Source organism: Pithys albifrons, chromosome 14, assembly GCF_047495875.1.
Source record: "Pithys albifrons albifrons isolate INPA30051 chromosome 14, PitAlb_v1, whole genome shotgun sequence".
NCBI lineage: Eukaryota > Metazoa > Chordata > Aves > Passeriformes > Thamnophilidae > Pithys > Pithys albifrons.
In genome coordinates, this window is record NC_092471.1 from 1591722 (window position 1) to 1612928 (window position 21207).

General features: G+C 51.4%; 1 protein-coding gene across 3 annotated transcripts; it reads left to right on the plus strand.

Annotated features, from left to right (window-relative positions):
• The first annotated feature begins 3818 nt into the window (after positions 1 to 3818).
• LPAR4 (lysophosphatidic acid receptor 4) lies at positions 3819 to 20754 on the plus strand. Of its 3 annotated transcripts, XR_011699073.1 has the most exons (3): positions 3819 to 4105; positions 13272 to 14869; positions 15550 to 20754. XR_011699073.1 is itself a non-coding variant. In XM_071569721.1 (2 exons), the coding sequence occupies exon 2, from the start codon at positions 13425 to 13427 to the stop codon at positions 14469 to 14471; it is 1047 nt and encodes a 348-aa protein (XP_071425822.1). In that variant the 5' UTR covers positions 3819 to 4105; positions 13272 to 13424; the 3' UTR covers positions 14472 to 20754. The 3 variants fall into 3 exon arrangements, 2 of the variants coding, with proteins under 2 accessions (XP_071425822.1, XP_071425823.1); XM_071569721.1 differs by having other exon boundaries at positions 13272 to 20754; XM_071569722.1 differs by lacking the exon at positions 3819 to 4105 and adding an exon at positions 4845 to 5085 and having other exon boundaries at positions 13272 to 20754.
• Positions 20755 to 21207: the final 453 nt, after the last annotated feature.

The following is a 21207-nucleotide window of genomic DNA, read 5'->3' on the forward strand; positions in this document are numbered from 1 at the left end:
GACCAGCAAACCCAGAGAGCTTCTGAACTCAGCCTGGAGGAGGGAATAACCAGGGATTCCTTCCCTGCCTGCAGTGACTCCGGGTGTGGGTTCTGGAGGGACACACTGGGCACTGGATTTGGCCACACCCGTTGGAAATTGCTCCGTGTTAAGGGGAAGGTGAGGAGTGAGTGAGGAGTCTGCCAAGGGAATCCCTTCTCCAGCAACAAGAGGAATTAAAGGCTCTGAAAGAGCCCAGACGACCTTGGAAAAGGCAGATTAAATTTCTGTAGGACCTGGAAAGCAGAGTTGAGAGTGGGCCAGAACACAGAGAGGGCTCTGCCCAGAGGGTTGGCACTCCTGGCTTGGTGGGGGTGACACTTGGCAAAGAAAAACAAAGGCTGAGGACAAAACAGGAGGTTTGGAGGGATATTCAGGTTCAGGTGCCACCTGAGCTTTCAGTTTGCCTGACCCAGCAAATAACGGGAAGTTTTGTTTTACTTTTCTTGCACTAAAACACATTTCAGCAGCTCATGATCTGCTGCCTTTGCTTCAGTTAAGTGCATTTAATACAGAAAGGCCTAAACATTTGGAGACAGAATATCCTGGCATCTATTAGCAAAACGTCCTGGTGGATAGGAAAGTAATGGAATGTTAAGTGCTGGTAAGTAACAAACCAGGATTTTTAAATGAAGCCTTTTTAAAATTGCAAGGGGTCTGCTTCAATTGAGCACTTGCTTTCATTTTTCTTTTCTGCCACCCCTCTACAGCACTTAAAATTACTAAAAAGCTCCTTTTAAATGCATATTTTAAAAAAAATTACCAAAAAAGCCCCCAAAAACCTGAACAGGGTGAGGCTTTGCACTTCCATTTGTTTCCAAAGTGATTTTTGGTTGCTGTGTCATAAAACTCTTCAAAGCAGATTTCAAATGGAAGCCCTGACAAACCATTGAGCATCAGTGAGCTCCTGGAGGGCTGGAGAACCAGAGAGTCATGGAATTGTTTGCTTTGGAAGGGACCTTAACTCCCATCCCACCCCACCCCTGCCATGGGCAGGGGCACCTCCCACTGTCCCAGGCTGCTCCAAGCCCTGTCCAACCTGCTTCTGCTACACCTGCTCAGGATTTTTCCTGTAAAATCTCTTCCAGCACCAATTCTATTTCTGTAAAGTGATTTTTTTCCCCTGGAAAATGCCAGTATTACTGTGATCCTTTTCTTCCTTTGGTTTTCCTGGACACACCTCAGTGAAATCCCCCACTCAAACAGAGCAGACCCTGCTGGTTTCACCATCCCAATAATCATCCTCTGGGATCACCCAGCCATTAAATCTGATCCCACAGGAGTTGTGGTCCTAAAGGTGATGCTTTACAGGAGTGAGGCCTGGGGAGCTCTGAGTCTCCCAGGATCAGAGAGTGACACCAGGGGGGTGTTGCAGACAGGCAGCATTTCCAAATCCCAGTTTGAAGCACAGAGTTGGTATTTTGGCACCATGGGGGTCTCCACTTTCCCAGACTGGTCCTAAGCCCAGACAAGGTTCCCCAACCCCTCTGGTGCCCTGAAACCACTCCTGGATGCTCCATTTCCAGCTTGCTCATGGACTCTGGGGATGGGAGGCTCAGGATGAACCAAAGCCATGCAATATTTGCCTCCCAAATGACAAAGGAATTAATTCTGCTGTTGCAGGAAAGCACAGGAAGGAAACGAGTCCTGCCAATGAGCAGAGGAGGAAAGGCACAAGTTAATTCCTTTATCAAATATATTCCAGTGGCCTTTAAATGCCATTTTCATTTGGGTTCTGCTCTTTGGCTCCTTTGAGTGTTCCTAAGCACCCTGAAGCAGGAAAATTGGCACAATGAATTGTCAGTTGACTGAAAATATTCCGTTGGTTTGACAGCAGAAAAATGAAGCTGGGAAATGCAATATGTTGGTCTTCTGAGAGAAATTATTGCTTCAATTCAGGTATCCCTGTGTGGCTGGAATCCATGGAAATCACACATGCCAATCCCAAGCCACCCAAGCACTGGCACAACCAGAGACACCCCAGAAGTGCCAGGTCAGTGGGGTTTGGGTGCAGCAAATACTGCAAATGGGGTAAAAAGCTGCTGCTCAGCCACACTGAGCCTTGTCAGCAGCCCCAGGTTCCAGTAACAGCCCAGTTCCCCTTGTTTGCCAAAACAACCCCAATTACTGACGTGCTGCCAATGTTTTAACAAGGAGAGGTCAGTAAATCCCACCCTGCCCCAGTCTGAGCCAGCGCGGTGGGATCAGGGCGGGCCCCCCGTGGGCTGAGCAGAGACAAGAGCCCAGGAGTCGATCCATTGTTTATCCATCCGAAGGAAAACACTTGCCTGTAACTGTAACCAAGAGGAGAGGCGGCCTCTCCTTTCCGTGTGTTTGGCAAATAAACCCCTGGGAAGGGCACTTTGTTGGAAATGTTTGTTATTTTCCAAAAAGACACAGAGTAGGTTGATAGCACAACATTTGGCCTATTTGAGCTGGCGTGGAACAGGATAAGGGGCTGTGTGTGTTGCTTTGAGAAACGGGCCTTGGAGGGCAGCAGGAATAAATTGCTCTAGGGATGTTTTCTTTCTTATGAATACCAAAAAATTTACATTCCATAGGGAAGAATGTTGGGATTTTAAACTTTTTGGTGATGTCTGGAGATTGTAAAGTGGCACTGTGGGTCAGCTTAGAGATTTTGCTTCTCCAGCTTCTAGTTTTGGCTACAGCAGCAGAAAAAAAGGCTGCTTTTTAAAGAAAAAAATCCAAACAATCCCCCAAATAAGTGGTGACTGAATAACGTGCTCACCTGAGATGCTTTTGAATTCAGTGGCAACCACAGATGGATATGAAATCAGAATCACTGCAATGGTTTAGGAGGGACTCCACAAAGGACACAAATACCATTCCAGCCTCCTGATAGATTAGAGGCAACATTATCAGGAGTTTTCCCAGCCCTTGAAGTTCCCAACAGCTGAAGATTCTTGTTAGGAGTGTTTAATTAAACAAGTAAGTCCGGAGAGAAAGCAAATATGCCAACCAGGCACAGCTGCCTGGGTCCAGTCCAGCAACAGCAGGGCTGGCACAGTCACCCCTTTCTGCCTAAATTCTGTGGGAGCCACAGGATTTTGGGTTTAGGATTTATACTCTATTTAATCTTCCAGGAGTCCTCAGCCTCCTCTCCAAGGGGTTTGCCCAGCTCTGGTCTCTTGGGAGCTCAGACACAAGATGTTAATCTGCAGAGGTGTCGGTGAGCTCGTGCTGATCTGCAGCATCCCCCCCAGCCAGGATCCCACATCCTCTGCCCCAAACAAGGCGATTTCAAGCGCCGAGGTGTTGGGCAATGGGTCCCCACCGAGAGCTCTCAGCCTCGCCTGAGAATGGGTGTGAAAAGCAGCCGCGACTCCCCAGGGAGCGGGATTTCCACGAAACCTGCCAGAAAATGCCCGAAGCCACCAAACTGGATTTCTGTATGTAACCTTACTGGTGATACTGGTGGATTTGACACCCCGAGCCTTCTGCCAGCCCACGCTCAGCTGTAACCAACGACACCCGACGCCTTTGGCCACCCCCTCACCATTTCCCCGCAGCTTTTGTCTCTTCGACAGCTAAACAAGTCAAAGGGGCTTTGGCCATCAGGAGCAGGAAACATCTGCCCCGTCACCATTTTCAGTCCCAATCCACGCTCCTGTTTCTACGTTTTCTCGCGCCGGGAGCTCTCCGAGGCCGAGGTTTTGCAGCCCGGGGTGCGGGGCTGTTACATGAGCTCTTCAGGAAGTTATTTGCATGGGCTGCATAAAAGCCCGTGGCAGCAGCTGCTGCTGCAGAGGCGACTCCGCGGCCACCGGCCCCAGGAATATCATCAGCTCCAGCCTCACAATGAGTTGTTTACTGGCCTTGGCCGCCTGTGGGAGCAGCCAAGGAGAGCGGAGGAAGAGGAGACACAAACACAATGCGAGCGAGACACGTTAGGTGGGAGGTTGGGCTTTAGCGGCGGCGCCGGGACCTCCGAGCGATGGAACCGCCGCGGGCTGGAAATGCAATAAAGGGCTGCGGCAAATGAAGGCGCGGGGCTGCTCCTGCTGCCACCAGAGCCTCGTCCCCAGCGGAAGGGCTGAGACTGGAGGTAAGCGAGAGAAATAAGCTGCTTTCAGCAGGGGCTGTGCGGGGAGGCGGTCGGGGAGCGGCTCCCCCCGGAGCTCGCAGGCGGCCCCGGCCACGCTGCCTTGGAATACTTGGAATTATGTCCCTGGAAGTGGAAGCCGAGCGCTTTTCCAGCCGGAATCCAGCGCTTTCAGAGTAAGCTGCTGGGGGAAAAGAGCCCAGACTGTTCTCGTCAGCTCCTCTGAGAAGATTCATACCCCTCTCCCCCCACAAACCCCAACGTAACAACCAACCCCTTTTTAATCTGTTTAGAAAGATATTTTATTTTTATGGCCAGCTTTGCTCTGCAGCTTCCCAGCCTTCCCCACCGCCTTCCCCATTCCCAGCCGCCCCCTCTCCCGCTCACTATTTTAATTGGAAGGCAAAACAATTGGAGCCGTGCAAGGGACAATCCGAGCTGCAAAGCGCTTTCCCACCGGGCACGCTCTCCCCGGCCGGGGCCACGGGCTAATTGCTCAGGAAATCCGCGCTGCTCATTGTCGGGCTGGCCTTAAGCTGCTAATTCCGACCCGGGCGAGGCTCTGGAAGGGAATCCAGGGCTGGAGCCCCGCGAGAGGGACGGGCGGGGCCGCGCCGGGGGCGGGCTCGGCGCTGGGAACACACCCCTGCCCAATGGAAAGCGTTTCCTATGGAGACCCCCGGGCGCTGCCCCTGCCCACGGCCCCTGCCCACCGCCCTGCCCACCCCTGCCCACCCCTGCCCAGGCGCCGGGGCCAGTCCCGCGTCCCGCTGTCCCCGGACACGATGGCAGGGCTGGGCAGCGCCGGTGCCCGGCGGAACAAAGGCCGGCCAGGAGGTGCCCCCCGGCGCGGGGCTCAGCGATGAGCGGCCACTTTGGAGATCCGGGAGCTGCTCCGCGTGGGGAGAGCCACAAAGGAGCCCTGGGGAATGCCGGGCGGGGAGCCCGCTGAGCCGCCCAGCCCTGGCAGAGGTTCTGCCCCGGTAAGTTCCGCTCCCGACCCTTCCCCACCCGGCCGAGGAGCAGCCGGATTGCAGGGCAGGGTTGTGTGGTGGGTCCCGCAGCCGGAGGCGCCGCTGGATGCGGGGGATGGAACCGGCGGGATGGGCTCGGAACGGGATTAGCGACGGGGTTCCTACGCCGGCAGATCCCTCCCTATGGCTGGGACGGGAAGGCGGCTGGGTCTGGTTAGAGGGAGAAGGATGAGCTCCAAGTTTTGGGAGAGTGATTCCAGCGGGAGCTGCTCGTGCAGCCTGGCAGGGAATCGGTACAGCCCAGCCCGCGATTCCGAACACATCGGAACTCCCGTTGTGGCACCGCAGGTGACACGGGACGGACTTTCCGTGCTGTTGCTTCTGTGTTTGTGAAAAACATCCCTTGGTTACAGCTTTCCTTTGTACTTGAGCTCAGTGTCATAACGACACTTCAACAGAAGCTTTGAAAGGGTTGTATGTAAATGCGGCGTAAACAGACCCTCAGCTAACAGCGATACCTGATGGAGAGCTCGTCCCCACAAACCGTGGAAAAATTAGGAATTAAGTAACCTTAAAAATGTTATTTATCACTTTGGCTTTCATTTATGGCTAAAATCCACTCCCCTTAAGCTGCAGAATTCAATGAGAAAAATTCAAACACAGCTCTAAGCAGACGGAAAAATGGGTGTCCGAAGTAAAATGAATGAAGATGGAGCTGTTTAGAAGAGGATTTTACACAGCATAAACCCACTGTAGAAGAATTTGCAGCAGAAGTTTAGGACTTCAGTGACATTCCCTAATCTTTGAGAGGAGACAGTTGTGTGTGGTTTTGTATTGCTGCCCTACACGAGCAGAACAGTAAAATCCAGAGGATGGGAAGTGCAAAGCTCACACTCGCTGATGGGGATATTCTCCCCTCGGAGCACTTTTCCATCTTCTTTCTTTTAGGAGCATTCCCAAAGCTCGAAACAAAACAGGCAGGAAACCTTGGTGCTTTTTGGGGTTCGAAGCCTCTGGATTTTAAAAGAAAGTGCTGAAAAGCAAGGGAGGGAGGGAGGGGGGTGGGAGGGGAGGCTGAGCACACATTTCACTTGGATCCTCTGAGACTAAAAATGAGAATCCTCCTCGGCTGATAGAAATCTGTGTCTTCCACTTTCTGGATTGGGGAGCTCTGCCCAGACAGACACAACTGATGCCTGAACTCCCCACTCACGTTCATTCAGAGCATTGCAAGAGGCAACAAAGTGTGCAAAGCTGCAGCTCAGGCCGCTGAGGAGCAGGGCTGGCAACACCCCCTGTGCCAGGAGAGGATGCTCTCCCAGCTGGGAGATGGTTCCCCTCCAGCTGTGCGATCCAGGCTGGAGCAGCAGGGCAGGAATCAGGGCAGTTTCTGCCAGCCCCTGGGGCAGATCCCGAGGAAGGAGTGCCCCGCAGGAGGGGATGTGGCAAAGCAGGTTGGGATTCTGTGCTGGTGGTGCTGCCCTGGCACCTGGAGCGTGGCCACTGCAGCCACGGGGATTGATCCAGGATCCAGCTGTGCCAGCTGTGCCAGCTGCCCCTGGCTCTGCTCAAAGCATAGTTGAGATGTGGGACTCTGTTTCTTGGTGTCTGAGTGGTGGTGGAGGGTGTGCTGGTCCCAGCCTGGTGGCTCCCAGTGCTCCAGGATCACCAACAAGGCAGGGGGAGCCGTGCCATCCGCAGCCTGGGAGGGGCAGGGCTGGCTCCTGGAGCTCACAGCCACCCTCAGCAGGTCTTTCCAGGTCAAGTGTGCGTGCAGACACTCACTCTGCTCCTCCACACGTTGCTCCTCCTCCGCAAATAAGGATCCGATTTAGTCTCAGGGAAGAGGAGCCACCACCTTTCACAAAAGGGAAATTCTCTGCCTGAAGAGAGGAGCTCTTTATTCCCAGGGCAGACAGTGGCTCTGCAAGGCTTCCTCCTGCACCAGCCTCCCAGTTCAGCCCCATAAAAGGGGGTAAAGATCCACCTGGCATCGCAGCCAAACCAGCCTTAGCTGACCCCAGCTGGAGGAAAGTTTGCTGAATTATTTGGAATGGGTTGGGTTTGCAGAAAAAAGAAAGTCTCTTTATCTTGGCAAGTGACATTAAGGGACATTCATCAGTCCATGAGCCCTGAGACAAAGGTGGGTGCTGGCAGCAGAGCAGGTTCTTTCTCTGGACAAAACATGATCTCATCCTTCTTTGAGACCCTATTATGGCTGTAAATGGACAGCCTGAACAGACTTCTTATTTTCATCTAATAATATTCCCATTTTCATGTCTTGAACCTGCAGATAAGGCACCGGGTCCACCCCAGCATGTGTCTTGCAAGTGAAATAGACCATATTTAGCAGTAAAAGCAGCATCCATCCCTTATTCAACACCAAAATGTCATTCCCCTGCTCTCAACTCCCTGCTAGAAATCTGATTTCTGAGAAACTTCACTGCAGAAACATCTCTTGTTGGTTGAGATTTGGTATTTCTGCAGTGTGGAGTAATTTCTTACTCATTTTAGCACTGCAGTGCAAATCCACCCCTGCAGTTCTTGCCATGCTCTGGCTCCCTCCCACCCCCTTCCATCGGGCACCACAGAGATGAGATGAGATGAGGGAGACACATGAAAATCCCAGTCATGCTCCAAATTCCTTGCTGAGGAACATGTCCAAGGGGAACAGGAGGCCCAGCAGCTCCAGGAGGGGACTGTGGCTCTGCAGGGTGCCAGGACAGACCCTGGGGCAGCTGAAACCAAGGCTGGGGATGCCCCATCCATGCTGCTGACAAAGGGAGTTCTGTCCCAGGCCAGGTTGGACAGGGCTTGGAGCAACCTGGGCTGGTGGGAGGTGTCCCTGCCCACGGCAGGGGTGGAACTGGATGAGCTTTAAGGTCCCTTCCAACCCAAACCACTCCATGAGACTCAAACCTTCCCTTTTCCTCCCATATAAAGTAAAATAAACCCCTATTTTATCAACTCCCTGCAGTAAATAAATACGGGGCAGGGATCCCTCAAGGTCCTAAACATGGATTGTGTCCCCACACCCCCAAGGAAAGCAGCCCAGCCCCTCACACCCAGCTCAGCTGGCCAAGGTGAAATACGTGTTTGTGCTGCTGTGCCGGCGGCTTCTTGGTGCTGATGGATGCAAGGGAAGGGAGAAAAACCCCATAAATTTGGGATAAACAGAGGTGAAAGTTCAGTTGTTCTGCTTCAGCAAAGGGGCTGCAGAGGATCCAGCCCAGCTGGACAAGGCCGGGGTGAAAGGAGGGTTTCATGTGGAAAGGCACCGAGGAGCCAAAAAGCCGAGCAAGCACCAAGGAACCCCTGGAAATTGTGTCAGGGACAGCGAAGAAAGGAAGCTTGTTGGGCAGGCCCCTGGCTGGAAAGCCTTTGGAACTGTAGGCAAATAAACGTTGGCCTGTTGTTGGAGTCCCCAGTGGTTCAGGGAAACAGGACTCGCTTATTTTTGCTGTTTTTTCTTAACCACGCTTTGTAAATAAACAGGGCTACATCAAAGGCACGGCAACCTCCACCACAAACATTATTCCTGGGTGAAAACGACCTGGTCAGACGCTGCAACTCTGCTTTTCATCAGTTCATCAGCTTTTCTTTGCATCTAAATCTCCTCTAGCGAATCAAGCAACGCTATTGTAGAGCAATCCCCCCTCGGTGAGACCCGGGGGTCAAACCAAGCAGCGATCCCGCAGCCCTCCATCAGCAGAAGCAAAGCCAGGGGAAAATCGTGCCAGCTTTGCTGGGAAGTTTGGGGTGAATTCCATCCTCTCTGGGCTGGGAGCAGCCCCTCGGAATGCTGCAGTGGATGGGGAAGGGCAGAGCACGCCAAGGGTTAAGAAGGGGTGATGTAAATGGAGAGAGACACTCTCAGCGCAAACAAAAAGCGAGTCATGCCCCGAGGATCGGTGGCGGAACGCGGGTAAGGCGGGTCGCTGTTCTCTTCTGAAGGAAACATTTTAATTAGCTCAATACAAAACAGATACAGCCCAGAGAAGGCACCACGAGCAGGAAATGCTTTGTAGGTCTCAGAGGACAGTGAGGAGACAACGGCGGTGCTGAGCAATTAAAAACAAAAAAAAAGGGAAGAAAAAAGGAAAGCGCCTTTGGGGTTCTCTCCGAGAGAGGCTCAGGTTTCCTCTTCCCTGCGCCATCCTGGAGAATTCACTTGGGGTCCTGCTGCACTTCGTTCCCAACACAAAGCCGTGTTGGAGGCTGTGAGAGGTTCCCCGAGAGCCAAACCCGCTCCGGGCAGGGAAAAGGAGCTGCCGGGGCTCTCCCACCTCATCTCGGGGCTCTCCCATCTCATCTCAGGGCTCTCCCACCTCATCCCGGGACTCTTCCATCTCATCCCAGGGCTCTCCCATCTCATCTCGGGGCTCTCCCACCTCATCCCGGGGCTCTCCCACCTCATCCCGGGGCTCTCCCACCTCATCCCGGGGCGCTCCCACCTTATCCCGGGGCTCTCCCTCCGTGGCTGAGAGAAAGAGATGCCTTGGGGTCCCCTGGTTTGGTTTTTCTGTCAAAGAGGATTTGAAAAGCAGCTGGTTAGTGCTGACTGCGAGGAGCTCCCAATTCCACCTTCAGCAGGTTACAGGAGACCTTTTTCCACCCCAGCGAACCCCGGGGAGCGTCGGGACCGCTGGCACTGGAGACCCTCAGCACAATAAGTGTCAAAGCCATGAATAAGGGCCTTCCCACTCTGTTTTTTATGCTAATCACCCGAAAACGTCCCCTTTGCCCGGCACACCGGCCGGGCATTCAGCGCGATAACCCAGGGAAGAATGGTGTCTTAATGGCTCTTTGAAGCTCCCCAAACTTTGCCCGGACTTCAAAGTCACAATTCTGTCTGCTCCTGTCCTCCTCTTCTCGAATACATCACTCGGGATTAGGAAATGAAAGAGATTAAAGCGTTTCTCCTTCCCATCGCTCCATCCCGTCAATGGAGCTTTGTTTCCAGCAGCTGCTGCGCTTCCCACCCGCTAATCCCACCCCGTCCCAGCTCCTGCCGCTCCAGGGCAGGTTACCGGGACACTGCCAGAGGCTCTGGGCAGGATGGAGAGCTCAGACCGGCCAGCTGGAGAGCCGAGCCCCAAATTCACAGCCCGAGGCATTTCCCATCCCCAGCGCTTGCTCTGCCTGGGCCAGTTTTCCACAACCCTCCCCCTTGCTGGGTCTGGGAAAACAGAGCCCGCTTTGCTGTGCAGCACCAGGCGCTGCCCTGACAGCCTCAAACGGGGCAAAATCAGCCACCAGACTGCCCCAAACTGGAGCTTTGGCCTTGCAGCTGCTTTCAGTTGATTCTCTCGGAGTTCCCTACAAGCAAGAATGTCTAAGGAAGCTGGTTTGATAAGAAAAGGTTTGATTAGTGGAGATCCCATTGCAGGAACTGAAAAATGTTTCATTTTTCAGGTAGAAAAAACTTCTTTTTCATCAGATAGTTTCCACTTTATCTATTCAAACAGCTGCAGTTTCTCTCACCTTATCTGCAGTTCTCCTGCCCTGAAGAACCCAAGTCCTACAGCCTTATTCAGAATTATCATCTCTGCAAAAATCTTCCAAAAATCAAACATCAACTCCACAACTAAACCTTTTTTTGAGCCTCCTGCCTTATGCAAGTGGGATGAAGGAGGGAACTAAACCCCAAGGAGTTGTAGAATTGAGTTTGTGGTTGTAAAGCCATAGCCTGGGCCCAGTGGTGGGAGTGAGTCACTCATCACACAGTGGTTGTAGCAAGGAGTGAGTACCAGGGACGTGCAGGAGTGTCAGGAGAAGGCGTGAAGCAATAAATACCTATTTATTGTCAAGGGCAGGGGCTGAGACAACACAACAAGTGCTTTGAGACCTTTGGGGACAAACCCCCAAGAGCCCCTCAAACTGTCCAATATCCCCACCTGAGATCCTTCAGGTTTTGGCTTCTGTACCTGCAACTCCTTTGTTTCTCAACCTTTCAGAGATGAGCTGAGCACACACAGGGATAATCTGGCAAGAGATGCCTCAGATTTGGAGGGTTTGCCCATCAGGGCTGCACCAGCCTCACAAGGGCAGGGTTTGCAGTGCTTAGTTATTTAAATGAACACCCAGGATGTCCTGCATATTCACACTGATAACGTTCCCCTCACCTGACATCCCTCAGGAGCAGAAGAGAGTGTGGCTGTTTTTTGTGGCTGTGCAAAAACGCGAGTCCCGAACCTCCCCTGTGTGTGCTGCCCTCGGTCTGCTGCACACGTGGAGAATGGAATCTGGGGGAATGGATTTACAGAGCGTGGTTTGGAAGGTGCTTCTCACCTGCAGGAAGAGCAGCTCTGGATCAGCTGCAGGGGGATGTTGGGAGGGTGTCTGGAGGTGTCAGGAGGAGGAAAGGCAGCGATTGCAAACAGGATACTCAGGCACTGTAGGAAGTCACAGGACAAGTTTTCCTCTCTCTCCAGTCTATGGAGGATGGGATGTTTCTACAATAAAGGGCAAGTGGGAGCAAATCCTGAGCTGCTCTGCTGAGCCACAGCTCTGAATAACAGGGTTGCAGGAGGAAGTGATGGCTCTGTAGGTTTGCTTTTGCCATCCCTGCTCTGAGAGAGAATATTCTGAATATTAACCCACTAAAAAGGGTGTTTATTCCCTTAAGGTGCCACTTCAGACAACACCTAAACACATCCCTCCCCTCCTTTACTGCCCCCCAGTTTAACTACAGGATTTAAAGCTTTCCCCTCCCAGAAATACAGAATGGTAATGTTGTTTTCTTTATATTTACTTAACTCAGCTTTTTAAAATCTATTGCTTTCCTTTTTCCCAGCAAGGCGACAGCAGTGGTGACCTGAGGAGTATCCTACTGCTTTAATCCTCAGTGAGAAGGGAGCCAAGGGAATTTTACATGCCCCAAACTCAGTGTGTGGACCCACACTGGAGCAGTTAAGGCACATGGCTGCGTTTCAAAGCCCCTTGTCAGCTTGTGTCAGCCCCTCGGGGTCCCAGAGCTGAACGAGCCAGGCTGTGCTTGAAAGCCCGTAAGTTAACTAGACAATTGCTGGCAGGCAATTCCCAGAGATTATCCACTAGGAAAAACTGGGAGGTGACCTCGTGGTTGTCTGGAGCAAAGGAGGGAGCAAAGAATGCAGTGAGGGAGCAGCTTTTCTGCAGTGTGAGGAGGAACTGGGTCAGGCAAGGAGCACTTTGTCAGCTCTGGGAAAGGGGAGAGCTGCAAACCTGCTGTGCCAGGCTGGGGCTTGAGGAGCTGCCAAAAGCCTGGACAGATTGGAAAGTGGGCTTTCCATCTGTGTGAGGCTTCAAAGGCCAGCCAGTCCCTCCCAGAGCTCCCCAGTCAGCCCAGATGTGAGGCCTGGCCCAGGAGGGTCTGACACACCTGCTGCTCACACTCCTACAGAGGTCGCGTTTCAGCCTGAGCAGAAATCTCTCCTGATGGAGATAACAGACATTTCTGGACTGAAGGGAGTTACAAGCCAAGAATTTAGTGCTTCAGGCTGAGGGTTAAGCCAAGGCACAGCTATTCCTGTTGGAGCTCATGTGCACTTTTCAATCCAACAAGTTCTTGCTTAAAGGCGTTTTAACTTTCAGGCAGGACCTTTCCTTATTTCTTTGCCACAGCTCCAAAGAAAGGGCACACTGGAGATTTTACTGCCACACTTTTCATCTTTGAAACATTTGATATGTTCTTTTTAGGCTGTTTCACAACCAAGTTTATTTAGTCATGAATTTAGTTGGAAAAACTCCTGGATGAGCATAAACCAAAGGGGTGGAAGGAACACCTTAGTGCCCTACCTGTGCTTGTACAGCTGCATCATGAAGTCCCTGCTGTAGATAAAGCCCCAAGGTGGGATTGGTCTCCTCTGCCACTGCCAAACTGTCAACATCAATGAGGCAAGGACAGATCTGCTCCAGGTCTGACCCTTTGCTAGTGCAGGACATCATCACAGATGGGAAAAAAAAAGCTGGAATTAAGGATCACTCTCTTCCAATAGGAGGATGAGGGATGAAAGGAAAGGAAAGGCTGAGCACAGCAAGTGCTGTGTTCAACCTCCACAAATCCCAATAATGGTGGAATTTGTAAAATTGTACCTTGAAAAATAATTACTGGTCTTGTTTGCAAATCCATTGATTTGGGAAGGGAGGAGAACACGTTCTCTTGTACAACTGCCTTGGATGAGTGATGGTATCTCTCTCTCTCTCCCCTCCAGGATGAAAGGATCTGTGATGGAGCCGTGGTAGCAGAGTGTCCCTCCACCTCCCTGGAATGTGTTCCTTCAGGAAGGGACGAGCCCATGGCCTTATTTTATGGATGTCCCTCAAGTAGACTCTGAAGGCCTTTGGAAGCACCTCCCAGACCTGGCATGGGAAACCACAGCCACAACCATACCTGCCTGACAGATGATTCCTTCAAGTACAACCTGTATGGAGCTGTGTACAGCGTGGTCTTCATCCTGGGCCTCATCACAAACTGCGCCTCCCTCTTCGTGTTCTGCTTCCGCATGCGGATGCGCAGCGAAACCGCCATCTTCATGACCAACCTGGCCGTGTCCGACCTGCTCTTCGTGTTCACCCTACCCTTCAAGATCTTCTACAACTTCAACAGGCACTGGCCCTTCGGAGACAGCCTGTGCAAGATCTCTGGCACGGCCTTCCTCACCAACATCTACGGCAGCATGCTCTTCCTCACCTGCATCAGCGTCGACCGCTTCCTGGCCATCGTCTACCCCTTCCGCTCCCGCACCATCCGCACCAGGAGGAACTCGGCCATCGTCTGTGCCGGGGTTTGGATTCTGGTCCTCAGTGGGGGCATTTCTGCTTCCCTCTTCTCCACCACCAACGTTTCCAACAGCAGCACCACCTGTTTCGAAGGGTTCTCCAAGCGTATCTGGAAAACCTACCTGTCCAAGATCACCATATTTATTGAGGTGGTGGGGTTCATCATCCCCCTGCTCCTCAACCTGACGTGCTCCTCGCTGGTCCTGAGGACCCTGCGCAAACCCGCCACCTTGTCCCAGATTGGGACGAACAAGGAGAAAGTGCTCAAGATGATCATTGTACACGTGGCCATTTTCGTGGTGTGCTTCGTGCCCTACAACTCCATCCTCTTCCTCTACGCCCTGGTGCGCTCCCAGGCCATCGCCAACTGCTCCCTGGAGCGGTTTGCACGGACCTTGTACCCCATCACGCTGTGCATCGCCACCCTCAACTGCTGCTTTGACCCCTTCATCTACTACTTCACGTCAGAGTCCTTCCAGAAGTCGTTCAACATAAAACCCCAGATCAAGATGGACTCCCTGTTCAAGACAGAGATGCCGCTGACGAAGACGGCGCTGCCGGCGCCGCAGGACGAGCTCAGCGACCAGGCCATCACCAACGGGGGGGACCCCACCTCCGAGTCCCACTTCTAGGGGAGCTTTGCACAGAGTCACCCCCAGGAGCTGCTGATACCCCCACATGTGCAGAGCTGCCCCAAACATGTGGGCTCACAAGGGGTCAGTGCTGGGGGCAGCTGAGCCCACAGACAAACCCTGCACTGGGATGGTCCCATCAGACTCAGCAGGGGAACATGAGATACAAACACCCAGTGGATCTCCCTGTGGAGATTATGCACCAAGTTATGCACCAGCTGAGGAGCAAACAGAGCAACTTTAATCTCAAAATGCCAACATTTGGCATTTTTTGCCCCCAGCAGTTGATGTGGGACCAGTTGAGAAATAGAAAATTTCATTTCTTGGAGATTCCTGCCAGGATTTCATGGCTTCTGGAGATACATCATCATATGTAACTCAGTAACTTCACACAATATGTATGTTTGCTTAAAAAGGCTTAATAAAAGCTTGTGGCTTTTCCTTATTCCAGTGCAGGAGCTGCAGCCTGCCTTGCCTGGAGACAGGAGCTTACTGGATGGAGTGTAAATAATTGTTTGGAAAGCAGGCAAAAGAGTTGCTTGGTGGCAGAAGAGAAAAATAATAAGAGAAAATATAATTAATAATGCAGTGTTGGAAGAAGTTTCGTTTCTGCCAGATTAAGCTGCCTTTTGATTTATTTTATTATTTTAAATGCCACCTCTAGGGAGAAGCAAAGAGTGAAGAGCTCTTTGCCCCTGGGGTTTTGTATCCCAGGGGATTATCCAAGATTATTGCTGGGAAGGGCTGGGCTGTAAAGTCAGCTGGAAAAGGAGCTGAAGGCCCAGAGTTCTCCAAGGGCAAAGCTCCTGCATGGAAAGCCAGAGCAGCTGGGGGAGCACAGAGCACTGACCCCACTGGAATTCTGACCTCGCTGGAGTCACACCCAGTGGGGGCACAGCAGCCACCCAGGGAAGGCCTGGGAAGGGATTGCTTGATGGGCTTTGCTGTGCAATCTGTTAATTAGGAGCCCCCAAAGTAGCTCCCAAAGAATAGTAAAGCAATTTGCTGCACTCTGTTCTTCGGTGTTACAGCCACATTGTCTTGTTTTCCAATTAATTCCTTCCGTTTCCTTTTCTAGAGGACAGAAATTATGGGAATTGGACTGTCTGCAGTCACCTCATTTATCACTTGGGTCATTTCTTCAGATTTGAAGCTCTACAGACCCTCACAGGCTGCTTCACTCTGAAGGGCAAGATGCATAACTGAGGAAAACCATTTAATTTGACAAAGTATAAAGTCACAACTTGCTAGGTCAGAATCTGCCTTTTCCATGGTACAGCATAAGCCACTTCTAGGACTATGTTGCCAAAAAAAAAAAAAGACAAATATTAATTGAACAGATGTTTTCCACTCAACTGTGTTTCGAGTGTCTCTGCTGAAACCTCCTGAGATGTGAGAGTTACATGTCAATGTGACCACTCCTTAAAGCAAGAGAGGTTAAGTGTGAAAAGAATTCAGCTGTAAAATATGTTAATGCTTTGAAGGGAATATTTATTGAGCACTGCATTCACTTTGAATAAAAAAGTCAGTCACTTACCAAGGCTGACAGAGCCCAGAGATAATCCTGTTTCAGCCCTAAAATGTCCCTTTTTGGCTCTTACTGGAGAAAAGTGTCTGATCAGCTCATTATAAGCACAGAGGATGTGAGAGCAGCCAAAATGTTCTGTCCCATCACACATCTCAGCTCTGAGCTACGCTGGGATTTCCTGGAAACCTGCACTCAGAGCTGGCTGGGGAGGATCTCCCGTGTGTTAAACCCTCAGACAGGAGCACTTTGGAGCAGAGAAATGGGGAAACAAGGAGAGATCCCTCACACAAGTTGGTGGGGTGAGGTCGCTGTGGCAGGACAGGGGCACTGGGAATTTCTCAGGAGCTGGGAAGGGTTTGCCTCTTGCAGGAGGAGAGCTGGGCTTGGAGAAGCAGCAACATTTGCCTCTGAGCCAAGGCAGAGTGCCAGGCAGTGCCCTGCCCCCTTCCTGCCAGACCCAGACTCTTCAGGGGGATTTTTCAAACCCACATTTCCTTTGGCTGATGAGCCCATTTCAACACTTGCCACAAAACATCTGTGTTTCAGAGAAGCTGTTTCTGGAACTTCACAGCAACGGCCAAAGGGAGGCCAGGGGGGCTTTGGAGGCTTCAGCCATGCAGGTCCTCCATGGGCAGCAGATCATCCTTCACCCCAGGAGGAGGGTTGTGGAGCCCTCAACAGCTCTGACACATCCCAAACTGTGTGGGCCACCCCATCCACTGCCCTGCCAGCAAATGCTGCTCAAACTGTGTTTAATGAGGCAGGGGCTGTGATTTTAGGGGGGGGAGAAGGAGTGAGGGTGGAAAGAATTCATTAACAAGCCCCATTTTTAGGGGTGGGAGAGAGAAGGAATGGAGTGAGGAATCACTAAAAAGCTCCATTTTTAGGGGTGGGAGAGAGAAGGAATGGAGTGAGGAGGAGTCACTAAAAACGGTGCATTTAGAATCACAGAATATCCTGAGTTCAAAGGACCCACCAGGATCATGGAAGTCCAACTCCTGGCCCTGAGTGGACACCCCAACAACCCCACCACGTGCCCAAAGACCCATCTTCCTATTAGCAAGAAAAATACATGGTAGATGAATAAATGTCCTTCTCTGAGGCAAACTCTGATTAATTCCATTTTTCAGAGGTGAGGAACCTGTTTACACACAGCCTGGTCTCAGTGGGCAACATCCAACTGGAAATCTTGGTTTCTCAGCTTGGAAATATTTTATAGCTGCCTCTTCCCACTTGCAGGCAGGAAGCAGCAAGATGAGATGCTGAATTCTGGGGGTTTGGGAGCTCTGTGGGTCAGGGCTGTTCTCACCTGTGGTGCTGCAGATTCATTTGCAAGAGTCCTGGCAGACCTTCTGCTCAGTGTGTGCTCCACAGCCTTCCTCTAGTTAAATCCAGGGGAAGAGAGAAAAATCCAGCCTAGAAACCACTGTCCAGGCTTGTAAGGAAATGTTAGAAGAGAAGGGGGGACTGTGTGGGGCTGGACAAGCTCCAGGCTCCACATCCATGACTGGACTGTAAGCCCAGAAAAATGGGTGTCTTTTTGGAAGCCAAACCAGTGCCAGTGGTTTGGGTTTGTGTTTGCAGTTTCATGGGGCTGTGGTTGATATCCTCCCATAAAACCCAGCACTGTCATCATGTGCCAAAATGCTAACTGAAAAGAGTCATTATTTTGTAATTTAAGACCTTATAAATTATATGGAGATCACATGCTGGCTGACATCTGGTGGGACAGGTCTTGACTAATCTTTTTTTCTAGGTCAGGTACATGGAGTAAACACTCCTTGGGTTGTGTATAAATAACCAATTATGCATTCAGAGGGAGGCAAAGTCATTTTTCAGATGTCAGGAAAGCCAAGCTGGGAGGAGAGGGTGGGAGAAAAGTGGAGTCACAGTTCTGGCTGAGGGGCAGCTGAGTGCTCCTCCTGCCCTGACAAAGGGCTGTTGTCAGCAGAGGAACACACCACAGTTAGGAGTTTAAAAACAAAAATCAAATTAATTAGAAGCTGGTGCCTTCAGCTGAAGCTGAGACAGGACCCAGCAATCCTCAGATGTTAAACACAGAACATAACTCATGGATGTCCTGGCTCCCAGCCAGCTCCCTGTTCCCATTCCCCAGCCCTGCCCATGACTTTCATTCACCACAAGCTCTTCTTAGTGACACAACGGGCCCTGCATCACGAGAAAGGTGCCAAGAGTTCCTGGGACAGCATCAGCTGCACCAGCTCTGTACAATCCCTGGGACAACATCAGCTGCACCAGCTCTGTACAATCCTGGGACAGCATCAGCTGCACCAGCTCTGCACAATCCTGGGACAGCATCAACTCCATCAGCTCTGCACAATCCCTGGGACAGTGACAACTCACCAGCTCTGCACAATCCCTGGGACAGCATCAACTCCACCAGCTCTGCACAATCCCTGGGACAGCATCAACTCCACCAGCTCTGTACAATCCCTGGGACAGCATCAGCTCTACCAGCTCTGTACAATCCCTGGGACAGCATCAGCTCTACCAACTCTGCACAATCCTGGGACAGCATCAGCTCTACCAGCTCTGCACAATCCCTGGGACAGCATCAGCTCCATCAACTCTGCACAATCCTGGGACAGTGACAACTCACCAGCTCTGCACAATCCTGGGACAGCATCAGCTCCACCAGCTCTGTACAATCCCTGGGACAGCATCAGCTCTACCAACTCTGCACAATTCTGGGACAGCATCAGCTCCATCAGCTCTGCACAATCCCTGGGACAACATCAGCTGCACCAGCTCTGTACAATCCTGGGACAGCATCAGCTCCACCAGCTCTGTACAATCAGTGCAGACTTCCCAGGGTACATCTGCAAAGCCAAGGGCAAAGGAGCAGCACAAGTTCCATATGAAAGTCCTGGAGTGTCTCTTGGGCAAGGCAGAAAGATGAGAGGTTCCTGTGCTCCTCCTCATCTCACTCCTGCAGACCTGCTGTGTGGATTCAGCCTTTCAGTCCCTCCAAACTTACCCCTGGGACAGTTTAGGTCGTTCTCCCTGTGGTGGATGATGGAGTGAGACTCTTCTCTGCCCACCAACACCCTGTGTATGACCCAGAGAGGACTGACAAGCAGCTGGTGAAGAAACGTGGCATCTGCCAGGCTGCCAAGATGATACAGCACCTCTGATGGCCTTCCCAAAGGTCCCTGTCCCTGAAGAGCTCCCAGCAACTCTCCACTGTCACTCCCAGAGGGAGTCTCTGCTGTCAAACAGGCAGGAATTGCCCCTCTCAGGAGCACTGTCTCAGAACAGGGGCAGCAGCAGGGCCTGGGGAAGGGGTTTGGGGTGTCCTGTTGGACACGCAGGACCCTCAGCACGGGGCAGCCCCAAAGCTCTGCTGTGTCCCAAAGGGTGGGATGCAAAGACCTCCTTGGGCAGGATTTGGGAACAGGAACAAAGCAGCCCTCTCTTCACTAAGGAGATTATGCTGCTCAGCATTAATGTAAGAAAGAACCATAGTTTTTCCTCTCAGGATTAGCAGTCCAAGGCTTGTTCCCCCCCCTAATACCAGAAAAGCTGCAGGTTTTGGTTTGAGTGACCTCAAGCTCACCCTTTGTGCCCAGTCTGGGCACGGGCAGAGCACTCACCCCCTGACATGTTCCTGAGGGTCACGACTCAGATCACCCCTGAGACACCAACATTCCTGAGGACCAAACCTCAAACCAGCCCTACAATCAAAACACAGAATTGTTCAGGTTTAAATGATCTCTAAGATCATCAACTCCCACCAGCAGCACCACCCACCCATGTCCTCCAGTGCCACCTCCACGTGTTTTTTGAACACTTCCAGGGATGGGGACTCCACCACTACCCTGGGCAGCTCATTCTGATGCTTCACAACCCTTTCCATGAAGAAATTCTTCCAAATATCCAACTAAACCTCCCCTGGTGCAACTTGGGGCCATTTCCTCCAATCCTGCCAATGATACACAAGTCTCATGTCCCTGAGATGCTGTGCCTTGTTCAGAAAATTCAGTTTGTGGGAGGCTCAAGGAGGAGCATTTAAAGAGCTTAGAGAGGGAGGAAGATCTACTCAAAACATCTTTTGTACCTCCCACAGCAGTGCTCAAACATCCTTTTCTCCAGGTGCTGATTCCAGCCTCTGGAATATTCTCCCTTTCCTGTTCTGTCAATACCTGGGTATGAGTGAGGGCTCCTCCTGCCCCTTGGTGTGAAATCCCTGCAAGTGTCCTAGGCCAGGCTGGATGGGGCTTGGAGCACCCTGGGCTGGTGGGAGGCGTCCCTGCCCATGGCAGGGGGTGGAACAAGATGGTCTGTAAGGTCCCTTCCAACCCAAACCAGTCTATGACTCTGATTTCAAACAGTGACTTCACCCCTCTAAAATGTGCACATTTCACAGCAAAGCAAAACACTATTCCTGATTTGCCTCTGGAAAACACCACTGCACTTAAAAACACCATTAAACACTGCTGGCTGCTCTTGATTTTAATTCCTAAATTTAATTTCCATGCCAAACCCCAGGACTTTGACACAGCTGAAGGGCTGGGCCAAGTGAGGACTCAGGTGGTTTCTCCTTAGGATCCCTGGGCATTTGTTTTCCAAGAAAACTGTCCAGTCCTTGAGCAAACCCTGGGCTGGTTCTTCTCTGCCCGGGGGACTGAGCAATGTAAATGTTGTATAGAACTTAACAACACCTTGTTTTGCACTGTTTGTATCCATGTGGATGTGTGTGGATAATGAAAAAGGAAAGGTTTTTTCTGGAAAACAGTATATGAGTGTGCTCATTTACTCTGCCTTACATAAATACACATGTTAACTGCAATAATATTTAAGTTTCAGTTAGTCTGGAGCCCTCTTAAACTCTGAGTACATCCAGCAAACACAGAGAATTTCCTGGAAACCATCAGCATGGAAACTGGTCCAAATCCCCCCATTTCTTCCCTCATTAACCCCAACCATCTCTACAGGCAGGAATACTCCCTTGGAACTCCTTCACTCGATGACTTCCCATCCTAAAACCACCACAGATGAGTCCAAAGCAGTTGCCACTGAACCTACTTCAAAGTCTCCTTCCTCCAGTTCCCAACTTTCCTGCACAGGAGACACTCCTTGCTGAAGGAATGAGATTACCCTGAGAAATACCTGTCACCAAACCCTCAGACTGTGACCAAACATCTCAGGGAAGGGCCCAAGGACAGGGAGAAACTCAGAAGTTGTTTA

Bases quoted from the DNA above. Each gene is read 5' to 3' on its own strand.
- LPAR4 (XM_071569721.1), top strand. From the start codon at position 13,425: ATGGGAAACCACAGCCACAACCATACCTGCCTGACAGATGATTCCTTC.